We start from the raw sequence: 25,376 nt of genomic DNA, 5'->3' as shown, positions 1-25,376 counted from the left end.
TCCTCCCTCATGCAGTCTCTGTCTTCTCTCTCTGAATAGCCTTCCACTGATTCAGTGAGGCCCACCCACATTATGGAGGGTAATCTGTGCTACTTCCAATCTGTTGATTTAGAGCCAAACTGACACATAAAATGAACCAACACAGCTTCAAAGCCTAAAATATTGACTACTTGAACCTTTACAGGAAGAGCTTGCTAATTGCTGAAAGACATAGCCCCACCCCATGCTGAGCTCTGCTCCTTCTAATGCAGCCACTGCTCACATCAGGCTGGCTTCTCTCTCCCTTCCCTCTCCACATACTTCCCTCCCCACATACTGCTCAGTCAGGTGGTTTTTGAGAATCCCTCACCTGCTGAAGGCCCCAAGCAGGGACTGAGCCCTGTGGCCACTAGACACCTCTCTCTGATTGGGTTACTAAGACCATTCAGAATCCACTGGGCTGGGCTTTTTCATCTTGAGATCTGGACAAGCCAGGTGCAGGAGAGGCCTAATGCCTCCTGGCCCTGGTGGCCCCAGGAGCGCTCCTGTGAGGGATGATGGCATTCTCACCCTGCCTCTGGCTACTCTGGGCCCAACAGACTCCCAGCCCTTTGCTGAGCTCCTGCTTGGGGTTTCTGTCTCCCTGTGGCCAGGATGTACCACATGGTTACCCTTGGCCCTGTGGGGCTTCCAAAGGAGACCTTCCCCCAAAGCACAGGCTTCCACTGTGAGGGCAAACGCTGGCCATCACAGGTCAGTCACTAGGAAAGTTTTGTTTAAAGGGCATAGCATGGCGCATGGCCACCTCCCAAGAGGGAACTAACTTCTGTGACAATGACCTTGTTGCTTTCTCTTCTTCTCTGTTAGCACCCACTGGGCACCACTGCCCATCCCAGTGCACTCCGGAGTATCCACGGGTATTATCATCGTATCCACAGTGGAACTCTATACAGAGGGAAACCAAGGCTCGGGTGACATGCACCCAGAATATGGCAGAACTGGGATAGGAAACTTGGCCTGCTTCCCCATACTTTAATGTGGTCCTGGGAGGTTTACTGGGCTCTAGCCTCAGGCTATGGCAGGGGCCCAAGGCCCTGGGGGAAGACATAGTCATGGTCCTTATAATTAGTCTGGACCCTCTGGGGAGACTCAAGGAAGCCATGCTCTTCTCTGCCAGGCAGGAGGGGCCTGGGGCCCAGGGAAGAGTGGCCCCATGGCCTGGTTCCGCTGTCACAGCCCAGCACCAGCCTGTTCCGTGGGAAGTCTGTGCACTGACAGAAGTGGACCTGAAGGTGCCGTGCAGCATCTGCTATGGCCCAAAGGGCAGAGTGCCTTCCTTGGTCCGCCTGGCTCCCATCCAGGGTGACCTGGTTGGTGTATACATTGCTCCATTGTGGCAAACAGGGCTGGGTTTTGCCAGTGCACAGACTGCTTTGGGCTGTGGCCCTGAGATCAGGCCTGCTGCGGCTGCTGGAGCTCCCTCTTAGACAGCAGGTCTGCTTTCAGGCACGGTGGGCTCTAGGTGCCAGTCATGACAACCTGCAGCAACCCTCCCAGGAAGGCTAAGGACCTACTTTTTAGTTGTGAACACTGAGTCTCGTAGGCTTCGGGGGTTAAAAATCTAAAAAGCCATGTTTTCAAAAAACATTTATTAACAGGAAAATTTTTTTACTGCATAATAAAGTGGGAAAAGCATATTTCAAAACAATTTATAGAAGAGGGTATGATCCCAATTTTGTAAACATATCTGTCTATAATATATAAACATCTGTATGTGTATATGCTAAGAAAAAAGCCTAGAAATAAATTCACCAAAATATTAAGTGTGTTTATCTGAGTCATACAACTGTGATTTCAGTTGCATTTTTTTCCAATTTTTCCTCCAAAACTGCATTATTTTTGTAATAAATGAAAAACCCATTTTTTTTAAGAGGTGGGTCAAGCTTTGTACCTTCAGCAGGCTGGTGGGATCCCCTTGCCTCTGGGAACACAGGGAAATATTCACTGCCTTGGCCATAACCAGGCGTTTTCCTTAGGCCTGGAAAGCAAGTGGGCACACAAGGTCTTCCCTCCACAGATTGCAGGGTCTAGATTTTCCAGGAAAAAGCACAACTCTGAAATACTCCACACTTTCTGGGAGGAGATTTAGTGGACAAACATGGAAAGGGCTAAGCAAATCAGTAAATCCTTTTGTAATGATGCCAACAGGCGCCTGTTGCTAAGCGTTCAGATGGCAGACATTGTCCTAAATGTGAATGTCCGTATGTTTGTAATAGCCTAGAAGGAAAGAACCAATACCTTGCTCCACAAAAGAAAAACGGATTCAAACCCATTTGACTTCAAAATTCTGTCCTCTTGCTATGCTGCCTCTTTTTCTATTTCTTAGGGATTTTTCCATAATGGGTCACTTCCCCACCTTAGAAAACTGTGAACACTGACGTGTTGACTTGGCCTTGAGGCTAGCCTCGCACTGCCCAAACTAAGACTGACCGCTGCGTTTCTTCTCAGCCTTTTCCCACAGCCCACAGTCCCCCCTTCCTGGCAGCAGTCGCTGACTCAGAGCTATCGGTGCGTCTAACCAACCGCCCGTATTTATCCTGGTCCCGTGCACCCAGATAAGCCATGCCTTGAGCAAGAGAGAGGGAAACGGTGGCGTGTGGGCCGCTCCCTGCCGCTGCCATGCGTGGCTCAGCAAACAGGTAACTGGGAATACATAGCATGCAGTGAGTGCATGCAGTATCCTGCAATAAACGGGATAAAATGCGTGGGCCTTATATCCATTCACAATTGTTTCTCTGCTCAGGGCTTTTTCTGCGCGATCTCATTCAGTGACGGCGGGGATGGTGACAGTTGCTGTAAGTCTGACCCAGGTCAGCAGGCAAAGGCTTACTCTTCAGGTGTTGGGCATGCAAACGGAGGGGGACAACCTCCAGGCATTCGTGCCATGCTCACCCTGACAGGTGAGGTGCACTCCTAGTCTATAAACCTTTGTTTATAATGTCTGACAGACATTCCTGGTGCACCCCGAATTGTGCTGGGCTGTTGGCTGGGCACAAAACATACCAGGTGAAGTAAAAAATAGCTAAAATAATTGGCTAATATTAAATTTATATTTGCCTAAAGGACAGTCCTTGATGTTAGAAAGACAGAAGTGTCAAAGGACTAGAATGGCAAACAGGTTCCCTATTATATACCAACTCTGATCTGACTGCCACCGGACCCCCAAGTTCAGGATCATGAGGCTGTTTCTGGGTACAGTGTGAGAAAGGGCTGGCAGACAGATTCCTGGCAGGAGGCCCTTTGGAGACCCAAAAAGCGCCCTGCCTTCAGGTATAGATGGAAAATGAGGCCCAGAGGGAGAAGCCACCTATGAGTCTGGTCTCCTAACCTCTAAGCCAGAGTTTAGATACCTGCACCGATGGAGAACTCACCACTTTGTCAAGAGTCTGGGCCCATCCTCTGTGTACAGGGAGGGTCTCCCTCTGTGCTCACTCCAGACTCACCTCCCGGTCCCTGTGGAGGGGCCGCTGTCCTGCAGCAGGGCCCCAGCGTCCACATTTGCTGTCCCGGGTCCCTCCTTGGGGTGCGGAATGACTGCTGAAGGACTCATTCTTGGGCACATGGGGGGGCTCCACCTTGGCTGGGCTATGCCTGTAGGGTGGGGCGGCCCCACGAACTGCTTTTAATGACAGTATTTTAGGGTTCGGGCAGCTGGACTCTGTGCCAGCAGGTAAATTACAGGCTTAGCAAGTCAGAAATCAAATAAACAGCCCAGCTGCCTGTGGTGGCTGCTCCAAGGAGAACAGCGGTTTCCGGGAACCTCCCCACCCGGGGCCAGCCTTGTTACTGGCTGTCACTCCCCTGGGACGGGGGCCTTTTCTTTGGCTCACAGGTCTTGAGAAACAGGACAGCGCTCCAGGGCGTACAGGGTGGTGCAGATTATGACAGCCTGTTTCTGACAACTTCTGGACATAAGCAGGTGCTGGGAGGCCCTAGCCCCAGCCACAGGCTGTCCAGGGTCACGGAGGTATGGCTGTGGATGAAGGGGATCGCTCCTTAGCACACCAGAAGATGGCAAACAGTTTTCACTTCACGTGTCAACTCTGATCTCTTGGCAGTGGCTGTGTGGAGTTTTAATATGGATCATTTTGAAATTCTATACAGGTTTGGAAAGAAAAAATACCAAGTTTGGTGACTGATGTTTGCCATGCCAAAGGGAAAGCGAAATGATGTCATCTGTGCTGAGCGTTGTCCTCCTGGACCACCCAATGTATCTACCTGCTAGGTTCAATAAAAAGGTAACTTTTCCAGGGAGCTGAGCTCCTCATGATTCAATGTGATGACAGGCGAATGAGGCCCTCCAAATTTTTTGTTTCTACAAAGGTCAAATGTCCATGCCTGGCACTTCTTCCCCAGACAGCAGAGGCAGATCAAGGCAGGGGATGGGGGGAGACAGATGCCATTGGCCTTTGCCTTACATCATGTTCATCAGCTCTTTCTTGAGTTGACCCACATGCCTCTCAGCAGGCTGATATTCAGATCCACAACGACACAACAATGAGGGCAAGTCCACATTCTAACAAAAGTGCCCAGAAAATGCCTGGGAGGGGCAGGCAACCGGAGGTGGACTAGACCATGTCTACACATATCCATGCCCTGAAATGAACCGTGAAGAGCCCGAGGTAGCCATTTGGGGCCCCAGGTGCTTCTCAGTTCACCCCATATTACCCGAAGCCCGGGCCAGCAATGGACAAGAATAGGTCCTCAGACTTTTGTTCCAAATGCAAAATGTTGGGCAGCACCTGCTTTTCGAGGAGACAGCTGGGAGAGAACCTGCTTGATGACTCAGACCACCAGGCCTGGAGGCCAAGAGACTGTCACAAACCTCAGGCAGGGAAGGGGGCAGCGGGGCCTGGAGAAGATCCAGCCCTGGCAGGAAGGAGAGAGGAACACAGATACATTGATCTGTGAGGGCCAACCCACCGGAAGTCTGGCGAGGTTTGAGGGTTTCCTGGCTCTGGAGAGGGGCCTGTCCTGGGCGGAAGGGGGTCCCCCCACGGCGGGCACTGGCCTCAATGGCAGCCGCAGGCCCGGACCACCATGTTGCGGTGCTTGCGCAGGATGACATTGTTGCTGCTGTCATAGTAGAGCACGGAGGTGGCACTCAGCTTGGTGGGGGCGCAGCACGCCTTGGGGACTGCATCTGGCTTCATCAGGTGCACCTGGCCGGAGCAAGGGGGCAGGCACAGGCGTGAACACGGTGGCCTTGCCCTGGCACCCCCACCCTCGCTGGCCCCAGAGTCTCTGGCCACTCATCCTCCCCTGCTCCGTCCTCTGCCTGTAGTGCAGGCAGGTGCTCATGCGGGGACCTGCCCCACCCCGTGCCCGTGTACCCCTGCCCTGGCCCGCTGCCCTTAGGGCCCACCCACTCCCTTCAGACAGGACACCCCAGCACATGGTGTGCCCAGAAGCCCTCCGGGGACCCCTCTGCTCCTCTCTCTGTGTCTCATGATGTGTCTGCATTGTCTCTTGTCCCCATTAGCTGTTTGCCGTACGTCTCCCCTCCCAAATGTGGGCCAGTGAATGTTCCCAGAACCAAACAAAGCCCAGAATCCTCGGTCCGCCCCCGGAGTGTCCGGCGCTCTTACTCCTCAAAGTCCTTACATCCCAGCCCTGACAATGACCTCCAAGGCAGCTCTGTTCTGGGCAGACGGAGACCGAGCGTGTGGAAGCTGCACATGGTGCTGAGTCACGTGGCTCTCGGTGGCGAGACGGGGACCAGGTGTGGGGACTTGTGACCCTCCTAACAGCATGACTGCCAGCAAAGAGCCTGCCTGAAGGAGCAGCCTGTACTCAGCCTCCTAAAAACAGTTCTCCTGAGCAGTGGCAGGATGGGCTGCACTACCTGTGACTCCGGTCTGGGGCCCCCAGGGAGGTGGCCAAGTGGGGAGGTGGCAGGAGAGAAGATGAAGCCTACCACACCCAGGGGTGGTGGCCACCCTGCAGCCCAGGACATCGGGCCTCTCGGAGCCTGCCAAGTGGGACCCAGACAAAGCTGTCTAGGGGCAACCTGTCTGGCAGCTCCAGGTGCAGGGACGGGGCTTGGTGTTCATGTGGAAGAAACTGGGGGACACCGGCCCACTAGCACCAGCCGTGGGGCTCCACATGTCTGGAAACCAGGGAGGACCTTTCCTGCACGGGGGTGCTAGGGAGAAGGCAGGCACTGCAGGGGTGCGGCCTTCCTGAAACTCCCCCCAAACAAGAGCTTTGTTAGCTAAGTGACAGAAAGAAGGCCTTTTACCCTATCTGGCACCAAACAGAATGATCTGTGGAGGCTCATGTGCCATTCCATTCAGCCTGTCTTTGAGCCTCTGGGAGACCAAATTGGAGGGTCACTTACTGGCTGTGCATTTTTGGGTAAAAATCACGCATCTATGGGGCTCATTTTCTTCTCTGCCAAATGAGTATAATGGTTCTTTTCTCATTTTCCAGCATGAACATATCTAGAACATGTATCCTGTGCCAGCTCTGCCAGGATGGGTCACAGAAATGTCCCAGACATGGTCACTACTCTCACAGACTCAGTGGGGAGGAAGGGGAGACAGGGAACATTCCAGTGGACAAACAGGACCCATGGGGGTTGGCACAGCACACGGGTGCTTAGCACTGGGAGCATAAGCATGGTGACTGACCCTGACAGGAAGGGCCACAGACACGAGGTGTGCAGGTAAGCAGGTAGTAGCTGGGCCCAGAGCGGGGGAGGCGGCCTTCGAGGTGGAGGGAACAGCAAGTGCAAAGCCAGAAAGGTGGGAAAATCAGGCCATCCTGGCACTAGGCCTGTGCAGGGAAATAAGACACTGGGGCATGTGGGGATGCTGGCGAGGTCAGCAGGGTGGCTCGTGAGGAGTTCTGTGTCCCAGGCCAAGGGGCTCAGCCTTCCCCCGGGGAATGATGGGAGGCAAGGCGAGCTTCTCAACTAAGTGCTCAGCTGTGCTTTAGTGGGGCCCCAGGCTGCTGCATGGAGAAGGGCTGGGAGGATGAGCCCATGGGGAACTGCTTTCTTCTCTTGGCCCCCAGGACACCCCAAGACTCCCATCACTGCCCTGGCATCCCCACAGAGGAGGCCAGTCCTAGCCACCTCTCCAGTGTCTGCGGTCTCCCCAGAGGAGCTCATCTGTTTTGAGGACTTGAAGCTTGGCCACATGCCCCTCTCTTACAGAGCTTCGGCCTGGCCACCTCTCTGACCTCAGATCTGTTGCTTTGGTTTCCCACCGGCAACCCTGCTTGAGATCTAATTGGACCCCAATCTTACAGTGCAGCTGATGCAGAACTGCTGTCCCCCCCCTCACCACCTTGGACCCCAGCAACGACTCTGCCCCCGACAAAGCTCCCCATCCCTGTCTTCACATAGCCCTCATCTGTAGGCTCTTGGGTTCCTCCCACCCCACACCCATGCCCATGAGCAGCCTTACCTCCACCCTCCACCAGCTGCCCCCACCCCTTGTCGGGTGACCACAGCAGCCCCTCACTTGGCTCCCCGCCTGCCCCACCCTCGACCCCATTCATCTGCGTGTTGCTGCCAGTTACTTCTAGAGTAAATCAGATCACTGACCTGTGTTGCTAAAACCCTGCACCAGCTTCTCAGTTTCCTTGGAAATCAGTCCACCCACCCAGCATCCTAGGTGGGACCATAAGCCCCTCTGTGCCAGCCCCTGCCCAACCCCAGCATCACCTTCCCAGCTGCCCCCACCTCTGCCCTGCAGCCTGAGTCCACCCAGCCATCCTGACGTGGGTGACCACCACCCACTCGCCCCTATGGGCCGGAGGAAGCACACATATCTCATCACTCCCGAGCTTCTCACAGGAAAAGGGCTCCTGGGGGCAGCAAGTCCCACTGGGTCTGAGAAAGGCAGTGTCACCACAGGGTCAAAACTGCTGTTGCAGATACATTTACTCTTGCTCAGAAGCATCACGTCACCTATTACTAGATTAACATTGGGTGGATTCTATCTAAATGTTCTAGAAAGAAATTTCAACCCTAGAACCAACAAACATTTAAAACACTTAGCAATCAACGGCAGCTTGTGAAGGTACCCCGGCCACAGCTCCCGAAGCCATACCGTCTACGGAAAGCACAAAGGGAAAAAGTGCCAGCGGGGAGGTGAACAGGGGAGGCCAGAACCCAGAAGCCCAGCGAGGCACACCCGCACCCCTCCCTGCACACACACGCAGCAGGCGGCTGAGCACACGTGTGTGTCACTCGTGCACACAGTGATGTGTGTGTTCGGAGCACATGGGCCCCAGGAGGGATGTACGCCCATTATGCAGGCGCTGTGTGACCATGAGCAAGCATGTCTTGTAAATCTGGGTACCCACATACTGTCTGTGGTGTCCTCACACGTGTGTGTGCAGTATACAGAGGTTGGTGTGCACCAGCAGTCAGGGTAAGTCGGGTATATGCAGGTTGAGGTGCATAGGCGTCTACATGGCCAGCACGGCCATAGAGGCACCCGTTTCCCTCCAGGTGCGGGCCATCCCTGCTCATGTGTACAGGGAAGGTTCTGGGCAGAGAGAGCCCCCTGACCCCCTGGCAGGGGCTTCCATTCACCGGGCCGTGCCAACCCCCGTCCCCGGGAGCCGGACCAGACAGACGCAGTACTGACCAGGGACTGCAGGATGGCGTGGTTGGTGGCGTTCATGCACGAATCCAGTGGGAACGAGCACTCCCCCTCACAGTAATAGGCCGAGTAGCCTTGGGGAGCAATGACCCAGTCCTGGGGGTGTAAGGGGAGAAGGTGAGTCCCATCCAGATGCCCCCTCCTGAGCTCCTGAATCTAGCACCCGGCACAGGACGGCTTGGGGCTGCCCCGCACCCAGCCCCCAGCCCCAGGCCAGTCAGCCAACCCCAGGGTCCCTTCAGACAGGCTCCCCCAAGAGGCTGGGCACTCTCAGCAGGTGGGGCTAGGCACAGCTCTGTCCCCCTCATGTGCAGTCAGCCCGGGCCTTGTCCTCCCCACCTGCCCCTACCGCCCACGCCGCCTAGAGCTGCAGTCCCAGCAGGTGCACAGGCGCACTGCCCACCATGGCCTCCGTTTCCCTGTTGCAGATCTGACCTGTTAGGGCTGAGGATTCAAACTATCCCTCTTTTCATGGTTTTTACCAAGAAGCACTTCTCACAATAAAAGTAAGATATTCTCCCTTCAGAAAACACAGAAGAGCCTAATGCATGAGAAAATGAAAATCACCCATAATTCTACCTCCTCCTGGAGCTACACTTAGGATCTTTGGGTGGGGACTGTCTTTAAGAAGAAGGAGGATAGTCAGAAATTACCAGCCAGCCGAGGTCCTGGAAGCTGACATAGAGCTCATGCCGCCGGCAAACCTGCCGGCCGTGGGCGCCGTGAACATCATCTGCAGGGACAGAAGCACAGGTCTTTTCTGGGGTTCCTGCTCACGCATCTACCCCTGGTGGCTCCTAGGGTGGGGACACCGCATTGGGCATATTTGTTGAATAAAATGATTGAAGAGGAACTAAGGCATGTGGTGTCATAAAGCCCATCCTGCAGCTCTGCTGGTGCCCTGACCCAGCTCGAGAAACTTCCATGGCTCCAGTGGCTCCTGATAGCTACAGAGTAACCCTGCACTGAGCCCAGCCTCCTTTGAGTTCCAACCTGTGGCCCCAAAGGTGCCAATAAAGAGGCCAAGGGGGCCCAGGACATCAGGCGGCTCCTCCTCTGCAGAGATACCTCCTGACTTCCCCACACCTCTTCTGCCGCACCCGTTCCACCGGGTTGAGTGGTTCTATGGAGGCCAAAGGGCTGACTCCCCATGGAGGAAAGGAGGGCAGGAGGGCAGGACAGGCCCACCCCGATCCCAAGGAACTTGGTCAGGTGGGGAGAAAACAACAATGGGTCCTCAGGGTCCCCAGGGGAGACCTGAGAGCCACCAGTGCCTGGAGGAAGGGGCACCTGGTGCTGAAAGAGACTTCTGGAAAAAGCCCTGGTGAGCCAGAGGAGGTCTGAGAAGATGCTTCTGGGTGGCAGGAACAGAGAGGACAGTGGCTGGTCTTCAAGGCACACAGGACAAAGGAGGTGTCGGGAAAGTGCTGGAGGGTAAGCACAGGCTTGAACCTATGGCAGGCCTGGAGGGTTCTGTCCCCCAGAGCTGTTCTGGGGCCCAGCCGCAGGCCTGCCCTGGACCTCACCAAAAATCCCTGGAAGTCTGTTTGCATGTGGCAGCTCGTTGGTTTTCTTCGGCAGCCTCCTCTTCAGGGGCCTGGCTGCCCGAGGGGCTCGGATGGGACTGGGGTTTGCCCTGAAAAAGGTGACCAGGAAAGGCTGCTTGGAGCGTGGCGCCTGTCGCCCCAGCAGACCGGCCAGGCCAGGATCCACGCTGTGCCCTGGGATGGAGACAGGAGAGAGGGCGGTCACTCACAGGCAGGGCCGGGCACGGGGGAGAATGGGGACCCTTCCATTAGAGACTGCACGGGCTCTGGCCCATGGAGGCAGAGGTCCTAGGTTTCCTCATCTGGAGACCCAAGGGAGATGGTCCATGGAAGACAGGGCGGGGGGCCTTGCCAACACAGGGTCGTCATTTGTGACAGTGGTCAACACTGCCATCTGTGAAGCCCTTTACAGGTTTGAGCGACTCCCACTTGTGAACCCATGTGTCTCCACAGTAACCTGGACCACATGCCTCATGGAGAAACTTTGGAGCCCCGTGGCCAGGGGAGCACAGAACCGTGGTTCCCACTGCCATCTAAGAGCTCCAAGGCCCAAGTTCTCCCGCCCACCCCATACTTTGGGAGGACTCGATGGATTGTGCCCCAGCAGATGGGAGCAGCTGCCAGGACATAGCAAGGGCTTGTTCTGCTTGTAATGCCCACAAACAGGACACCGGGGACAGCAGGGCCACAACATCAGGCCAAAGTCCCAGAGCTGGGGTTCAGCCCACGTCAAATTCCAGACCCCAAGTTCTTATTCACTTAAGAGTTAACCCCAGGTTTGTGGGTCCAAAAAGAGAGAAAAGACTGTGGGCAGGGAAATACGGAGGCCTCTGGCTAGGAAGAGGGTTACCCATTAAAATGAGATTTGGTCCCAAAGCTGCTTAAAGATGATGCCTTAAGAAACACAGACATGATCCCTGGAAATGTCGACTCCACCAATAAAACTAATTTCCTGTACCTCTTTGTATTTCCAAAGGACCTCCCGATTTTTTTTTTTAGGATTTATTTATTTATTCTGACCGGGAGAGAGAGTCTCAAGTTGACTCCCGCTTAGCATAGAGACCCATGTGGGGCTTGATCTCACAACCTTGAGATCACGACCTGGGCCAAAACCAAGAGTGAGCAAGGCTTCTCAACTGACTGAGCCACCAGGCTTCCTGCCTCCTCATTTTTTAATTGTCCAAGTAATACAATAGCAACTGTAAAGTAACCTTTGAGAAAAAAAAGATCCCTCTGAAATCTCTCCACACTCCAACACAGCATTTTCATATTTCTGGAATATATTCATGTCAATTGAAGTTTTACACAATGGTGACCATGAGTGTCTGTATTTTTTCCAACTTTTTCACAAAAACATGTTCACTGCTGTTAAAATGTCTCCACAATGAGCATTTCAAATGTATAAAATCCTTTGAGAAAATACACCATAATATTTAGATATTAGCTTCACTTTAAACACGTCAGTTATTTCCTGGCTTCCACTGTGAAGACGAGAGTGCCACAGACCCCTTCATTTTCTCTTCCTGTGGAATTTTCTTAAACAATAGGAGAGGATTACTAACTCAGTTTTATGCTTTATAACATGCAGAGTCAACTGTTCCCCTTCCGTGTCCCTGTCCCCTCGATGTGACCACCCTGACATACACACACATATGTATAGAAACACATGCATTTATCATACAGTATACAGACGTCCACATGTACAAATACCTATGTTTGCTCCATTAATGGGTCTATTATGAGTCACTAGGATACACCACAGGTCAAGGGCACTGCCTGCCCCACCCACAGTCCTGCTCTTCTGGTAAAGGTCAGTCCTTCAATAGCTGTGCTGTAGGCCCATGTCCTTGGGCCAAGTTGACTGAACAACGAATCAATCCAAAGACTGAACTCTGACCTATGACATCACCTGCCACACACAAATGCCCTGGACCCATTAGAGGCTCACTTGGGAAGAATCCTGCTGGACAGGAGGCCAGCAGCAGCAGGAGCCTGAGGATGAGAAAACCCAGAAATCCGTCTTAGGTTTCTAGAACCCCTCCTACCACAAGCCGCAGCCTTCGACAGCACACGGGGGGATGGCTGTTCGACAGGGGAACTTGTCACTGCGTTGCCAGTGCTCTGGCTCAGCAAGACGACCTTGCTGTCGTTCCAGACACATCTATCGAGCCACGAGGAGGAGGACATGCAGGGAGGAAGAGGGGAGGCTGCAGGGACACAGAATTTAACCAGAGGACGGAAGTCCCCAAAGGAAAAGTCAGAGGGGCCGCAGGAAGACAAGCTAACCCGGACAGCATCCCCCAGGTCACGGGGCGTACGGTGCTGGCAAAGTGGGGCCTTGGGGGTATGGGGGTGGTCACGCCTTCCTCACCATCCCCCCACGTTTCCTGACTCATTCACAAGGGGAGGCCCTTCTGTGAAAGCTGTCCCGTGGGCTCATTCGAGCTGCACACAATGTCATGTAAACAGCACAGTGAGGAGGGCGTTCAAAGCGCCTGACGATGGTACCAGACCATTCTGGGAAGTACAGAACAAACAAGATAAAGGGCTCTGTTCTTCTTTGGTTTTTAATTAAAGCCATATCCCTCTTGGCAGAATAGTCTGTCTGGCGATGGGAAAGCTGGTCAGACAGCCAGCGCCATGGAGAGAGGTGACCAGACCTCCTCTGGTTTCCAGTGAAACCAACCCTCTGTGACCAGGGCTTCCTTCCCAGCTCAGGCTGCCACCTGCTGTGTGGGTCTGAGGTTTGGGGACAGGGCAAAGGGCTGCCCGAGCTCTTTTTGACGTCGTCTACCTTCAGGCCATCCCAGAGTTCGATCCGCGTGGGGCCTTTCTTCCCGTGCACGTGGAACACAGCCTTCTTGAGGATGGTTTTGTCCGCACAGCGCCCTGGTCAGCGGCCCAGTGCATTTCTCCAAGACGTGGGGTCCCTTGTCCTTGGTGTGGCGTTGCATGGTGACCACCATTCTGGCCTTGGTGTTGGACACCAAATCCATGGCTCCCTCCGGGCTGCTCCCCTTCTTTCTGGGGGTGACCCCGTTAGCCTGTCACCAGACAGGAAACCTGCACGGCTCCCAGTATGGTGAGGTGGAGGTGTCCCCTCGAATTACTACAGATGAGTCTTCGTGGGAGAAAAAACAGCCCCCGAGGGAAATGGTGACCGTCTGCTCACCTGCAGTGATGAGATCTGCATCCGCCTCCTCTTTTAATGGAAACGGAAGGAAGCCCAGGATCCCATTTTCACGGTGAAGATGAACAGCTATATCTGGGCTGATGTAGTGGCTGGGCAGAAGCGGGATTCCTATGCCCCAGGTGGCGCACATGCCATCCTCGTGTTCAAGAGCTGCCCATGTGATGATCCGGGCCCTGGGGTCACCCACACACTTGGCTTTTTCACCTTCCTTTGGCTGCATCATGAGATGTTCAATTCTTTTCTCATACTTTTCTCTCCAGATGACGCGGCCATATCAGCGTTAGGAACCTGGACGTTTTCGGGGGCAGACGTGCCCACACCTGTAGCTTCATCTGCCCCCATCATGGAGGTTTCTGCAGCTTTGCTCATGGGCACGTTGGAACTCCTGGCCCTTCTTCTGAAGATAACGTTTCCTCCGCAGTGGGCCTTTCACCCTTTCACCAAAGCAAACCCACCAAGATGGACGCTCCAGAAGACAGTGGTCCCCGAGAAAGTCCCTCACCTCTGGGCACTGGTTCTTGAGGGCCATGTGGCCTCCTGCGAGTACCTGATGGGGGCACCTCTCTCCTGCACCAGGATCCTGTAGGCTGTGGGCCTGTAGAACAGGGGCACCCCTGTGCACCCCTTAGGGATGTGCTCCCCCGGGGCCCTGGGGTGGCAGCTCCAGCCCCAGCTGCGGGACAGGCACTGGTTCTCCCCTGCTCAGTGCCGATGATATGGGGGGCCTGCTTGGTCTCCAAGAGAACGCCCAGCCCAAAGTCATCCACCCCCATGTTGCTGCTTCCTTGACATGTGTCTTGAGCAGCGCCTTTATCAGGTTCTCTGGAATCCTGCAGAGCCCAAAGCCATGACCCTGAGCTTGGCACTGTCAGAGATGTCTTTCCCAAGGTCCATGGGGTCTGTGTACAATCTGGCGAACCGATGAAGGGCTGCCATCATGCCCTCTGCCTCCTGGCTCTGGACCTGGTAAGGACCGACTGATTGCCACAGCTGCCATGTCACAGAGCAGGGAGGGCACACGGGGTGTTTATGTGGAGACAAGGTGACCCCCGACGTCCTGGCCCCTCCACACTCCAAGAGGCTCGGGAAGCATCGTGCCTCTTAGCCCGCAGGACCCAAACCCAGGACCCTGCACCCGATGGGGAGGGAGCCATGCCTGCAGAGGCCCCGTGGTGGTGTCTATGAGGGGAAGACTGACCCTGAGCCCTCAGGTTGGCTGGAAGGCCACCTTCTCCACCCCAGAACCCCCATGGGAAGGAAAGATCCTCCACATCACCCCTTCTGGGCAGCCCTCTCCATGGGGGAGGCCCCAGGGTTCTGGACCGTCCCCTTCCTTCTCCATCCACACCCCTGCCCAGGAGACCTGCTCTGGTTCCAGCCTCTCAAGCCACTTAGATGTGGGCGCTTCCCACCTGTGCCCCAGCTCTCACCTGTCCTAGCTGACTCTCCATCTGGACGTCAACCAGGGCTCTCAATAACATCGCTGCCGAAAAAGGGCTCCTGGTTTGCTCCCTCAAGCCTGCCCATCTACTACTTTAACTCAGGCAGAAAAATATAAAGATTCTATTAAAAATGGCCACTGGCTCAATCCACGTTTTCCATCATTCCTCCTCTATCCCCTCTTGTCCATTTCTGCTGCTACCAACCAACAAGCACGTCTCCACTCTCCCCTGCAGCTCGTGGCTCCAGTTGCTCTGACTTTGCTCTTGTCCCCCTTAGACTACTGCAGGGGGACAGGTCCTTTGTTGGACACACACGCAAAGTTTTTATTTTACAACAGCTGACATTTACAGAAAAACCGCAAGGACAGTACAGACAGTTCCCAGATACTCAGGCCCGTTTCCCCGGGAAATGCCAACATTGACATTAGCACTGTGCACTTGTCACAACTAAAGGACCAACACTAAGTCTGAGGATAAACTAAACACGATGTATTCGGACCTCACTGGTCTTCCCCAGTGTCCTTTCTCTCCTCCAGGGTCCCATCCTGGATCCCACACGGCATTCCGTTGCTACAACTGCTTAGGCTCCCCGGGCTGTTACAATCTCTCAGACTTTCTTTGTGTTTGACGACCTGGACAGTTTTGAGAAGCACTCGTCAGGCATCTGTAGCAGGTCCTTCGATTTGGGTTTGTCTGATGTTTTTCCCACGGTCAGGTGGGGTTCTGGGATGAACGAGATGAAGGGCCCTTCCCATTCCATCACGTCAAGGGGACACAGCAGGTGCAGGACATTCCTATGAGCCTTGGTCACCTGCTAAGTAGTGCCATCAGCTTTCTCCTCTGTGAACTCACTTCGCTTGCCCTGTCCCCACTGTACTTATGGGAAGCCTAATTCACTAAGCACCGGGGTAAGTGATGCCCTCCTCCAGGGGCTGTCTCAGAGGGCTCTTTTCTAAAAACCTGACTCAGATCCCGTCATCCTCCATTGCTATGAAATATAGGGAGCCACCCTGACACGGGGCCCGGGTTCACCCACACTCAGGATGTGCCCTGCAGCTCTCAGTCTCCTCTCCCACCTCGCCCCTGCCCGCCCAGCTCCAGCCATGGCGGCCCCTTGCTGTAGCTCAGATCCACCATCCTGTGCCCACTTTCTGCCTCTCCCTCCCCCACTCCACTGCCCGCGATGAAGGAGGTTCTCCCCCGGCTGCCTGGGGAATGAATGAAGATGTGAACCCTTGTTCTACAGAGGAGGACACTGAGACCCTGAAGGTAAGTACCCTGCCAAGCTCACCGGGTTAGAGTGCTGAAGAGCTGGGATTCAAACCCAGGCCTCTCTGCTCCGAGTCTGAGGGTGTAACTGCCTCCCTTCGGCCCTGCCCAGTATGGACACACCCACATACACGGCTGCTCTTGGGGAGGGACAACATGGACTCTCTCTTAGTGACTGAAATGTTGGTTCTGCAAAAGGAGAGGAGGGAGACCAGCGTGGTAGGGGCTCCCGCTGTGGGTACCGTGGCTTCTGCACCCCAGTGAGCACCCAAAGTGGTTAGGGGATTATCACCCCAGTCGCTGGCTGAGAGAGGCCAGGCCTCCAGGGCCAAAGGAGGTGGTTACAGCTGGCTCTGTGCCAGCAGCACTGAAGAGCCCCCAGGAGAAGGTCTGCTGCCCAACCCTGAGCCTTACCATCATCCATTTCCACATAGAGGCGGAGCGCCAGGTCCTTGTTCCGGCTCAACAACCAGCGGTCACTGGCTGCTGTCACATCCAGCACCAGCCAGCCTTCGATCCCAGCTCGGAGCGTCTGAAGATCCAAAAACAACAAGTCAGACTCCCTGTGGACATGAAAAAACAATTAACTGAGGGTCGGCACAGCTGCCTTTGCGTTTCTAGAGCCCACCTGGGGGATGCTGTGTGGGGCACCTATCCCGCCTGGCTCGGGGTGGGCACCCCATGTGCCTTCTCTCACTTTATGTACTGCACAAAATGCTACTGGGCCCAGCAGCGGTGTGGAAACCAAAGCTTGGGAGCTCAGTGACCTGCCATGGTCCCACAGCCGGGACAGCATGGCAGGGATGTGAAGCGGGACCTATGCTGGGCCTCTCCCCACAGTGACATGAGGCCTTGGCCAAATATCCTTCTGCCTCTGAGGGTGTACTTCCCAGGGAGCTCCCCTTCTGTCCTCTGGGAAGTGTCCCCTCCTCGGCCAGGCTTCATCAGGAGGCAGCGTGAGGGTAGGCACCTGTTGGACTGCTCCCTGACCACCTGGAACATGCTGACGTGCAGGGTCCTGTTGAGCAGGTGGGCGCTGGCCAGCTTGTAAATCCGGAACTCGGCGGCTGTGACTGCCTCGCCCTCTGGGATCTGGGTCAGGTCGAAGCGGAACTCCTTCCAGTGGGGCTCCTGGTAGCCCAGGGTGCGGTCACGCTCCACTGCGAGATAGAGTAGGGCCGTCGGTCACTTGTGCTCTGGACAGAGCTGGGGCTGGGGGAGATGGGGCCCCGGGCAGCCTGGGTGGGGACGGCTCCCTCCTCTGCAAGGGGACTTGCTGCCAAGCTCTGTCTCCTGGTGCTGAGAGGACATGGCGGGTCAATCGCTGAGGTGTCCGGCACAGGGCCCAGCACACCGTGGTGTCAACAAGAGCTGCCTCTGCTTCTGACCCCCAAGCCCCAAACCCAGCCTGCCCCACCCATCCCCTGCTGGCTCTGGGACCCAAGGATGGGACCTGAGGGCACGTCCCTCCTCTGGGAAGACTGACATCAGACCTAAGGCAGAAACAGGCCACGGGGTGGGCAGGGACAGAGCTGACCATGTTTTTGAGGCCGGGGCTGAGCAGAGTCTGCTGATGTGTGTGCACGGGAGCCTGGGGGAGAGGGAGTGTTTGCAACTGACCCCGGAGCTGGGCCTCAAGGGCTGAGAGTGTCCTCCCATGTCAAGGGAGGACAATGCAGAGGAATGGCCCAGACTGAACAAAGGCTTAGGGCTGAGGAATAGACAGCACAGGTAGGGAAAACGACAGCCACAAACACAGCGAAAGACAAAGGATGGCAGTTCCTGTTTGGTGACAAGGTGAGGGAAGAAGGAGTTCAGAGGGAGACCTGGAAAGGAACAAGAAGGAGCAAAGTAGGAGTGACAGCACCTGGTGACACCTGGTCAGGTCCCAGGGAAGCTGGACGGTCCTATGATGGGTGGGATCTGAGCAGGCTTCCCAGGGGAGGTGCCACCTGAACTGGCCCTGAAGGATGGGACGGAGTCCTGTGGGGTGGAAAAGGTGGCAGGGAAGCCGTTCTAGGCAGAGGAGACCTCAGAGGCACAGGTGTGCAGCACGGGGGTGTCCACAGGTCAGCGCTGTGGGGGACCGGCCCTGAGTCTAGCTGTGGTCTGACTCTGGAGGGCTGGAATTCTGGCCTGGGAGCACCAGCTGTGTGTCTGGCCAGCGGGGTTTAGGGTTCTGGGCAGCAGGGGGGCGATGTGGTTTGAAGTGCGGGTGAAAGAGGCGCAGAGGGGAAAGGGATGCACAGGCTGGAGGGGAGCCGAAGTGGGGCTGGTCTATCTGGGCCGGAGGCTGGGGTGGCGAGTCAATCCCACATCCCCCCGCTGCCCGGAAATGCCCAGGACGGTATATTTAGTACTATCCCACTTTAGTCTCCTGTCACTGTCAAACACCCCAAATCTGTTTCCAGAAAGCAGGGGCGGGAGCCACCCAGCACCTTCCCCCAAACCCAACACTGAGATTTTAATGACATGTCTGTGAGTCTTTTTAAAAACTCTCTCTCTGGCTACTGGGGTCCGGGACCACAAGTCACCAGGCTGGGGCGGAGATGGATGTGGGGAACGCTTCCTGTCCTTGCGGTAGGGACTGGGTCCAGTGAGGGACAGGCCAACAGCTGGGCTGGGTGGGGCTGGTAGACACACATGGTGACGGGACAAGGTGGGCTCTTTCTCCGGAGACCGCAGTGGCAAAGAAAGACAACGTCTAGGCTCCGCCAGGTTGGTGAACAGGCAGCACATGCGCAGCCGGGAGCTAGGATGCTTCGGGGGCGGTGACCCCGGGAGGGAAGTGCGCCCCCCTGCTGCCCAGAACCCTAAACCCCGCTGGCCAGACACACAGCTGGTGCTCCCAGGCCAGAATTCCAGCCCTCCAGAGTCAGACCACAGCTAGACTCAGGGCCGGTCCCCCACAGCGCTGACCTGTGGACACCCCCGTGCTGCACACCTGTGCCTCTGAGGTCTCCTCTGCCTAGAACGGCTTCCCACACATGTGGAGAGCGAGGTTGGCAGGGCTCTGGTCCTGCACCCGGGGATGTGGGCCACGAGTACTGCCACACGCGTCCGCTCCTCCCTATGGACACTCCCACATGCACAGCTTTGGGGACAATTTCTGTGGATTCAGGGACCACACAGACCACCTCTGTTCCGTGGCTGTGTTAAGAATCCTGGATGTGCAGGATGCCCCAGGTCGAGGCTGCTGGCTGTGAGAGGGTATGGCTCAGAGGAGGAAGGAGGGTGGCTTCGTCCTGCCCTTCACCTGACTCCTCACAGAGCCTCGAACCCGGATCCGTGAACACATACCTGCTCCCAAGACTGTGGGGCTGGTGCGCGGGTGGAGCCGCAGGCAATCTTGTTCCACAGGCCTGCAGCTGATTTCCTTCGGATATGGGGGCCAAGGGGACAACCCACGAATCTGCCAGCTCCAAGGGAGGACCACGCTCTGGGGCCTCACGCCTTTGCTGACCTCCTTTGCAGGGTCAGGGAGCCTTGTGCACCTGAACTGAACCTGGTTCCAAGCTTCTACCTTATGCATTTGTTAAATCCATGAACTACCCAGTAGCTCAGCACAGGAAACTGCCCCCCTGGCTGTTCCAGGCAAGCACCAGAAGCCAGGACGTTGTGAGGAAAGTGATGTTTTTCATCAGAAATTAGTGATATTTCCTGCAGTGTGGGACTAGGTAAAGAAAGATCCTTCATCTGACAGTCAGTTGGGAGGATGGGAAGAGGTAACCTAAAGATTTGCCTCCTTTTCAGTGGCTGTTGCTCTGAGCTAGGAGAAAGATTTTCTAAAAGCAGATGTTCTGGGAAATCATTTTCTGGCACCTCTATGTCCCTTTGTTAACCAAGTGCAGGCCAAGACTTCTTTAGCCAAAGAGGCAGCTCAAGGCAGCACAGGAAACTGTGGCAGTGGTCAGGTCAGAGTCTCATCTCCTCCATGAACAGGGAGTAAGGGTGCAGTCCAGCTTTCCTCATGGAAGGGCTTTGTAAACAGTCAGGAACGGACTGGGAGGAGTAGTCTTTCAACTTAAGTTCTGAGGAGCCTAACTTGCAATCTCCCTATTTATTTGTGCCAAGATGTGATGTGCTCAAGAGGCCATGTCAGAAATTTCAAAGCCATGGGAAGGAGAGGAAGGGAGATTTGGGATGACCTTTTTTTAAATAAATGTATCACTTTGCTCATTTAATTTTCATTGGTTTATCAAGTTCTATTTATAAACAAATGTATTAAGTTCTTACGATGGTAAGGTAGAGACCACCTGAGCACTGGGAGTACAGTAAGTCAAGTCTCTGTTTTGATGGAGTTTATGGTCTAATGGGGGAGACACAATATGAACACTACCAACAACAAAACAAGTAAGACAAGGGATGCCATTTACATTGTTGAGTGGAATATGGAGGGTTATGAGGTCAACAGTAATGCGGAAAGGAAGGGGATACTTTATAAGGTGCTCAGTGTGGCCTTTGAGAAGTAAATGAGAGCAGACAAGAACATTCTCCCACATCACTGGTAGGAATGTGTTGGAGAGCAATTTGGCAATATCCTTTTGCAGTACCCTGGCAAAATTACATACGAATTTACTCTTTAACACAACAACCCCAAGATACACTGGCGAGATATGAAAGGCCCCACACGAATAATTCAGTGGGCCTAGGGAACAGACAAAGCTACACCTGGCTCAAAAGGCACTTCTAAATGTTTATTTTCTACATAATTATAAAAGTTGCCCCAAATGATCAAACACTGAACCAGCTTCTGTCTGGGGAAGGAGCAAACAAATTTACTTTCTGAATCACCATAATGTGGCTTCCGGAACAAGAAATAATTATGAATCATCAACGTGTGCTGTTAGGACTCTCAGCCTTCTTTAGTCTCTGATAAACCAACCTCCAGATCCCACATTTGGGAAAGGCCCGCTGTGGGGACGTGATGTCCTCCACCCTCTGTGACCACCATCCACATTCTACGTTTCTGTGTCTGAGGCCCTGCACCACTCGTGGGCTAGATCTCCAGATGTCACACCCTGAGTCCACCAGTCCTACACCAACAAAAGCTTTGGCTATTTTTGTGCCCTGGACAAAATTTAGAGTCACTCAGGACCTAAATCTGTCTTGCTTCTGACCAAAAGTAAGCTACCCAGAGTGGCTGTTAAGAAAACAGAATTGCCTGACCTGTCTGCCCTCAAACCCTTCTCCAACCCCACAGGGTCCCCAGGAGGAGACTAAGCTCTGGTTCTGCCCCGCCACGAGCTGGCCCAGCCCAACCTCATGGCCTCCTGGGCCTTCTGGCTACAGATGCCTCTTCCCTCCCCTGAAGGCCCTCCCCAAAGCGCCCTCTCCTGAGTCACCCCCATTCTGCCCTGTCTAAAGGATGCTTTTCCTCTAGGTCCAGCTTTCAAGGCACCTCGTCCTCCTCTGACCTCACACAGATCAGCCTGCTGGCCTCTCTCTTTCCCCTGTCCCAGGGGTCCCCATCTCTAGTTCGTGTGTCCTTCTGGACGGTGAGCAATTAAGGGCAGGACTGTACCATGTGGGGCGGAAATGGGAGGCTCTCAGTGGATGTCATTGAGCTCCCTTTGTTCCGGGGGCCCAGAGAGGGCATGTGTCTGCAGGTTCTTCCCAAGCTCCACAGGACAGTGGGGCAGCTGCTGGTCTGGGAATGGCTTCCACAGCACAGCGGGTCTCCGTCAGAAGCCCCTCACATTTTCACTTTGCTGCAGGACTAGCCCCCACTCCCACAGCCAGGCTGCTGAGGTAGAGAGCAGGCTCCTGAGGGTCCCAGAAGCAGAGGCACTGGTCCCATCTGGCTAGTCCTGCTAGTGACAAGGCTAAGGCGCCCCCTTTAGACCTAAAGCAAGACCAGGATCTCTGTGCCTGGTGGGGGCCCCGGGAAGAGATGCAGCACTGATCACCTACCAGTTCTGTGTCTGAAGGGCTTCTCCCTCCCACCCAGAAATCTCAGTGCTACCCAGAGGAGGCCAAGGAGGCTTCATTTCTAAGGTATTTTTAGTCAGTTTTCATTACCGACTTTTTTCAAGAGCTGCTTCCATAAATGGCTCTGCACTCATGATTGCCAGTCCAGACCTCAGACAGCTTTAGACCCCAAATTAAAAGGGAACACCCGCACACTCCACCACATCAAGTCAGTCAAGGCCAAAAATAGATCCAACGAGATTGAGCAAGTATACGATTCCCCAGTGCAATTCCAGGGAAAGAACTGAACTGTGGGAGTTTTCCAGAAAGATGTGGTCACAGTGACACATCCCTTTCTCCCGTAGGGAATAGGTTCCCATGAGGAGGTGGAGTGGGTGTACCTCCCTGTCCTGGGCCCCAGTGCTGGAGGAACCCCATCAGTGGGCAGGGCACATTCTTTCAGACTTAAAGATGATGTGAGATGTGTGGCAACAGATTCCCTGTAGGTGGCAAAATTAGGATGGGAGGGTCACCTGTCAATGAGGTTCTGCTGTCAAAGGGAGGACCCCAGTCCCTTCAGAATGCCTGCTGAAGGCACCTTCCTCCAGGCAGGGCCCTGGGAGGACTGGAGATCCCAGGAAAGCGTTTAGGGAGATGCTGCACCCATGGTCAGCCTCCATAAGGACAGGGAGGGCAGGCCCTGCTCTGCCCCAGCTGACCAGGCCCAGGCTCCTGCACCTTGCCAGTCTGCCCCATGCACCTGCCACACAGGACCTGGGGTGCACAGTGGGAGGGGGGATGTCATGGAGAGTCAGATCTGGCCCCTGTTCTCAGGTTGTTCATGGTTTCTTAGGGAGCAGGAGAAAGGGGCAAGGCATGGCTCTGAATGAGGCTGGCAGAAAGTGACTCAAATCCTAAGAAAAATACATAGGATGGGGGATCAGGGCTCTAATCATGGAGGGTGCTGTGGGGAGAAGGGTCAGTGACACTTCCTAGAAAACAGATTTGAGAGTGGTGGGAGACTTCTGACAAGCCAGAAATGCAAGAGAGGCAAAGGCACAGGGTTGGGAAATAATGTGCCAGCTCCCATTATTTAAGCACCCCACTGTGTCAGGCATCACACTGGGCACGTTACACACACCACTTCTGTTAATGCTTACCTAACTCTTTTCGTCATCTGTTGCTGTGTAACACAGTAACCCAATTGTAGCAGCTTAGAACAAGAAACATTTATTATTTCACATATTTCTGAGGGTCAGGAATCTAGGCACTTAGCCAGGTGGGTCTGGCTCAGGGTCCCTCCTGGCTAGGATGAACAAATCTACTAAGCTCATGTGGCTGCTGGTGGCAGGCTTCTTCTGTTCCTCATGGTGTCCACCTCTCCCTGGGGTTGCTCATGGCATTCACAGCATGACCTCCCCCAGAATCAGCAATCTGGTGGGGGTGCGGGGAGTGGCAGAGTGTTGGACCCAAGAAGGAAGCTGTAGTCTTTTATACCTAGTCTCAGAAGTGACATATCATCACCACTCTCATGTACTATTGGTCACACAGACCAGTGCTGGCACAGTGTGGCAGGGACCTGCACAAGGGCATGAACACCAGGAGACAGGATCACTGAGAACCAGGCCAGAGGACACAAGAACTCAGTGGAAGAGGCATTATTTGCCCAGTTTTATGGATGAGAACATGGATGGTCAGGGAAGGTAACTGATTTGCATGGGTCCACAGGAGCACCCAAAGTGGGATGAGAGTCTAGGTGTATCTGACTCCAAAGTTTGTATTTTCCCCTCATTCAAAGCCTCAGCATACTGGGGACATATCAAGGGACCACCATGTGGTTAAGCTGGACTAGAACACTGGACACAGTGTACAAGACTCGAGGAACTTGAATGCTGGCATGAAGGGACACACAGAGGGAACCTGAACAGGGAAACTGTCTGGAGTAGATTTCCACTGGAGGAACTGGAGTTCTAAAACACGCCGAGAGCTTTCACCTTCATGCCTCCCCCCACCTGAACACCTTCTCCTTCCCGCCTTCTGACTAAGTTCTACCCTCCTTCAAGGTCCAGCGTGAATGTTATCTCCTGCCGAGCTTTCTCTGTCCTCCAGCCAGGAGAACCTTCCTCCTCTTCTTCTGGCCTTGTTTGTCTCCCACAAAATGAGAGGAATACCTGGTCTGTCTTCTGCTGTGCTGAACCATTCTGCTCCTGTTTGCTGAATGCATGAATGGTCATTCCTCCCATTTTGCCTCAATTTATAGCTATAACAAGCAGACCTTGGGCTGGGGCTGTACTTTGGAATAGGCCCCAAGATAACCAGGAAGGGGAATGGCACACAGTGAGTTCCTAGTAGTGTTAAAGAATGGCCACAGACCGAACAATCCAACATTCTCCATACCCAGGCCTTGCAGCCTTCAGCTTCCCCAGAACACACTGTATTCAGAGCCCTTGGCTGCTCAGAATAAGTGGCTGCTGCTCCGAGCACAGAGCCAGCAGCTAAAGGAAATAACTGGATTTTACTTCTGGTCTTGTTACTAACTAGCTGGCCTTGGGCTAAAAACAGATAAAGCTAACATTTATTGGGTATTTACCAGGCACTGTTTCAGCACTTGGCACAGATTATTTCATTTAACACAGCAATCCTATGACACAGGAACTATTATCTCTCCCATTTTATAGGGAGGAAACTGAGGCACAGAGCATTAAATAATTTACACAAAAATCATATAAACAGTATCTCAGGTCAGGTTTCCTGGGAAAAAGTCCCTGAGTCAGAAGGTTTGGCAGAGAGTACTCTCTGTAAGGAATGGAGGCAGCAGGACTGAGCTCAGCTGAACAGTGATGTGGACCCACAAAGGCCTCAGCCCATTCCTCCTGCACAGGGGCCATTCAGAGCAGTCCTCCTTGAGACGAGGGGGCTGGACATTTTACACCCCCATAAAATAGCCATTAAATGTGGGGTGCTGCCAAGGAGGGTGGCTGACCTTGGATAAGCAGCCCCTGTGCACCTGGCCACTTAGTGCCTAGAGGAAGACTCGCCACCGGTCCGAAGCCCACCCTCCAGGCAGCTTACTCCTGAAGAGAAGACATGGCAAATACACAGCAGCCACTACAAACAGCAAGAGGCAGAATGGGGATCTGAACCCAGGAAGCCTGATCCTGAAATGGATCCTGAAACCCACTCAGCTGCAGGTCCCTAAGGGGATGGTTGGGCTAGGGGGAGGGTGTAGATAAACGGCAGGCCCTTCCCTCGGATCGCTGGCAGCTCTAACTGAGCACTGCTAGGCACTTGCTAAGGGTTTAAAAGCCTTAACCTATTTAAGTGTTGCACCAGGATATAGGTACATTATTCTGATGTT

At 54.3% G+C, this 25,376-nt stretch overlaps 1 protein-coding gene across 1 annotated transcript in view; it reads right to left on the bottom strand.

Annotated features, from left to right (window-relative positions):
- Nucleotides 1–249: 249 nt before the first annotated feature.
- BMP8B (bone morphogenetic protein 8b) overlaps nt 250–25,376 on the bottom strand; it is a 32,021-nt gene continuing 6,894 nt past the window's right edge. Inside the window, exons 2-7 of the mRNA XM_032301604.1 lie at nt 17,079–17,268; nt 16,523–16,671; nt 10,184–10,378; nt 9,311–9,390; nt 8,643–8,753; nt 250–5,201 (exon numbers count right to left, since the gene is read on the bottom strand). Of these exons, the coding sequence (XP_032157495.1) occupies nt 5,052–5,201; nt 8,643–8,753; nt 9,311–9,390; nt 10,184–10,378; nt 16,523–16,671; nt 17,079–17,268 (875 nt within the window). The 3' untranslated portion in view covers nt 250–5,051. The remainder of the gene's footprint in view (nt 5,202–8,642; nt 8,754–9,310; nt 9,391–10,183; nt 10,379–16,522; nt 16,672–17,078; nt 17,269–25,376) is intronic.

The sequence above is a fragment of the Mustela erminea genome, chromosome 10 (assembly GCF_009829155.1).
Source record: "Mustela erminea isolate mMusErm1 chromosome 10, mMusErm1.Pri, whole genome shotgun sequence".
In the NCBI taxonomy this organism is placed as follows: Eukaryota; Metazoa; Chordata; class Mammalia; order Carnivora; family Mustelidae; genus Mustela; species Mustela erminea.
The sequence above is the reverse complement of the archived record's forward strand: the minus strand, read 5'-3'. Positions and strand labels throughout refer to the sequence as shown.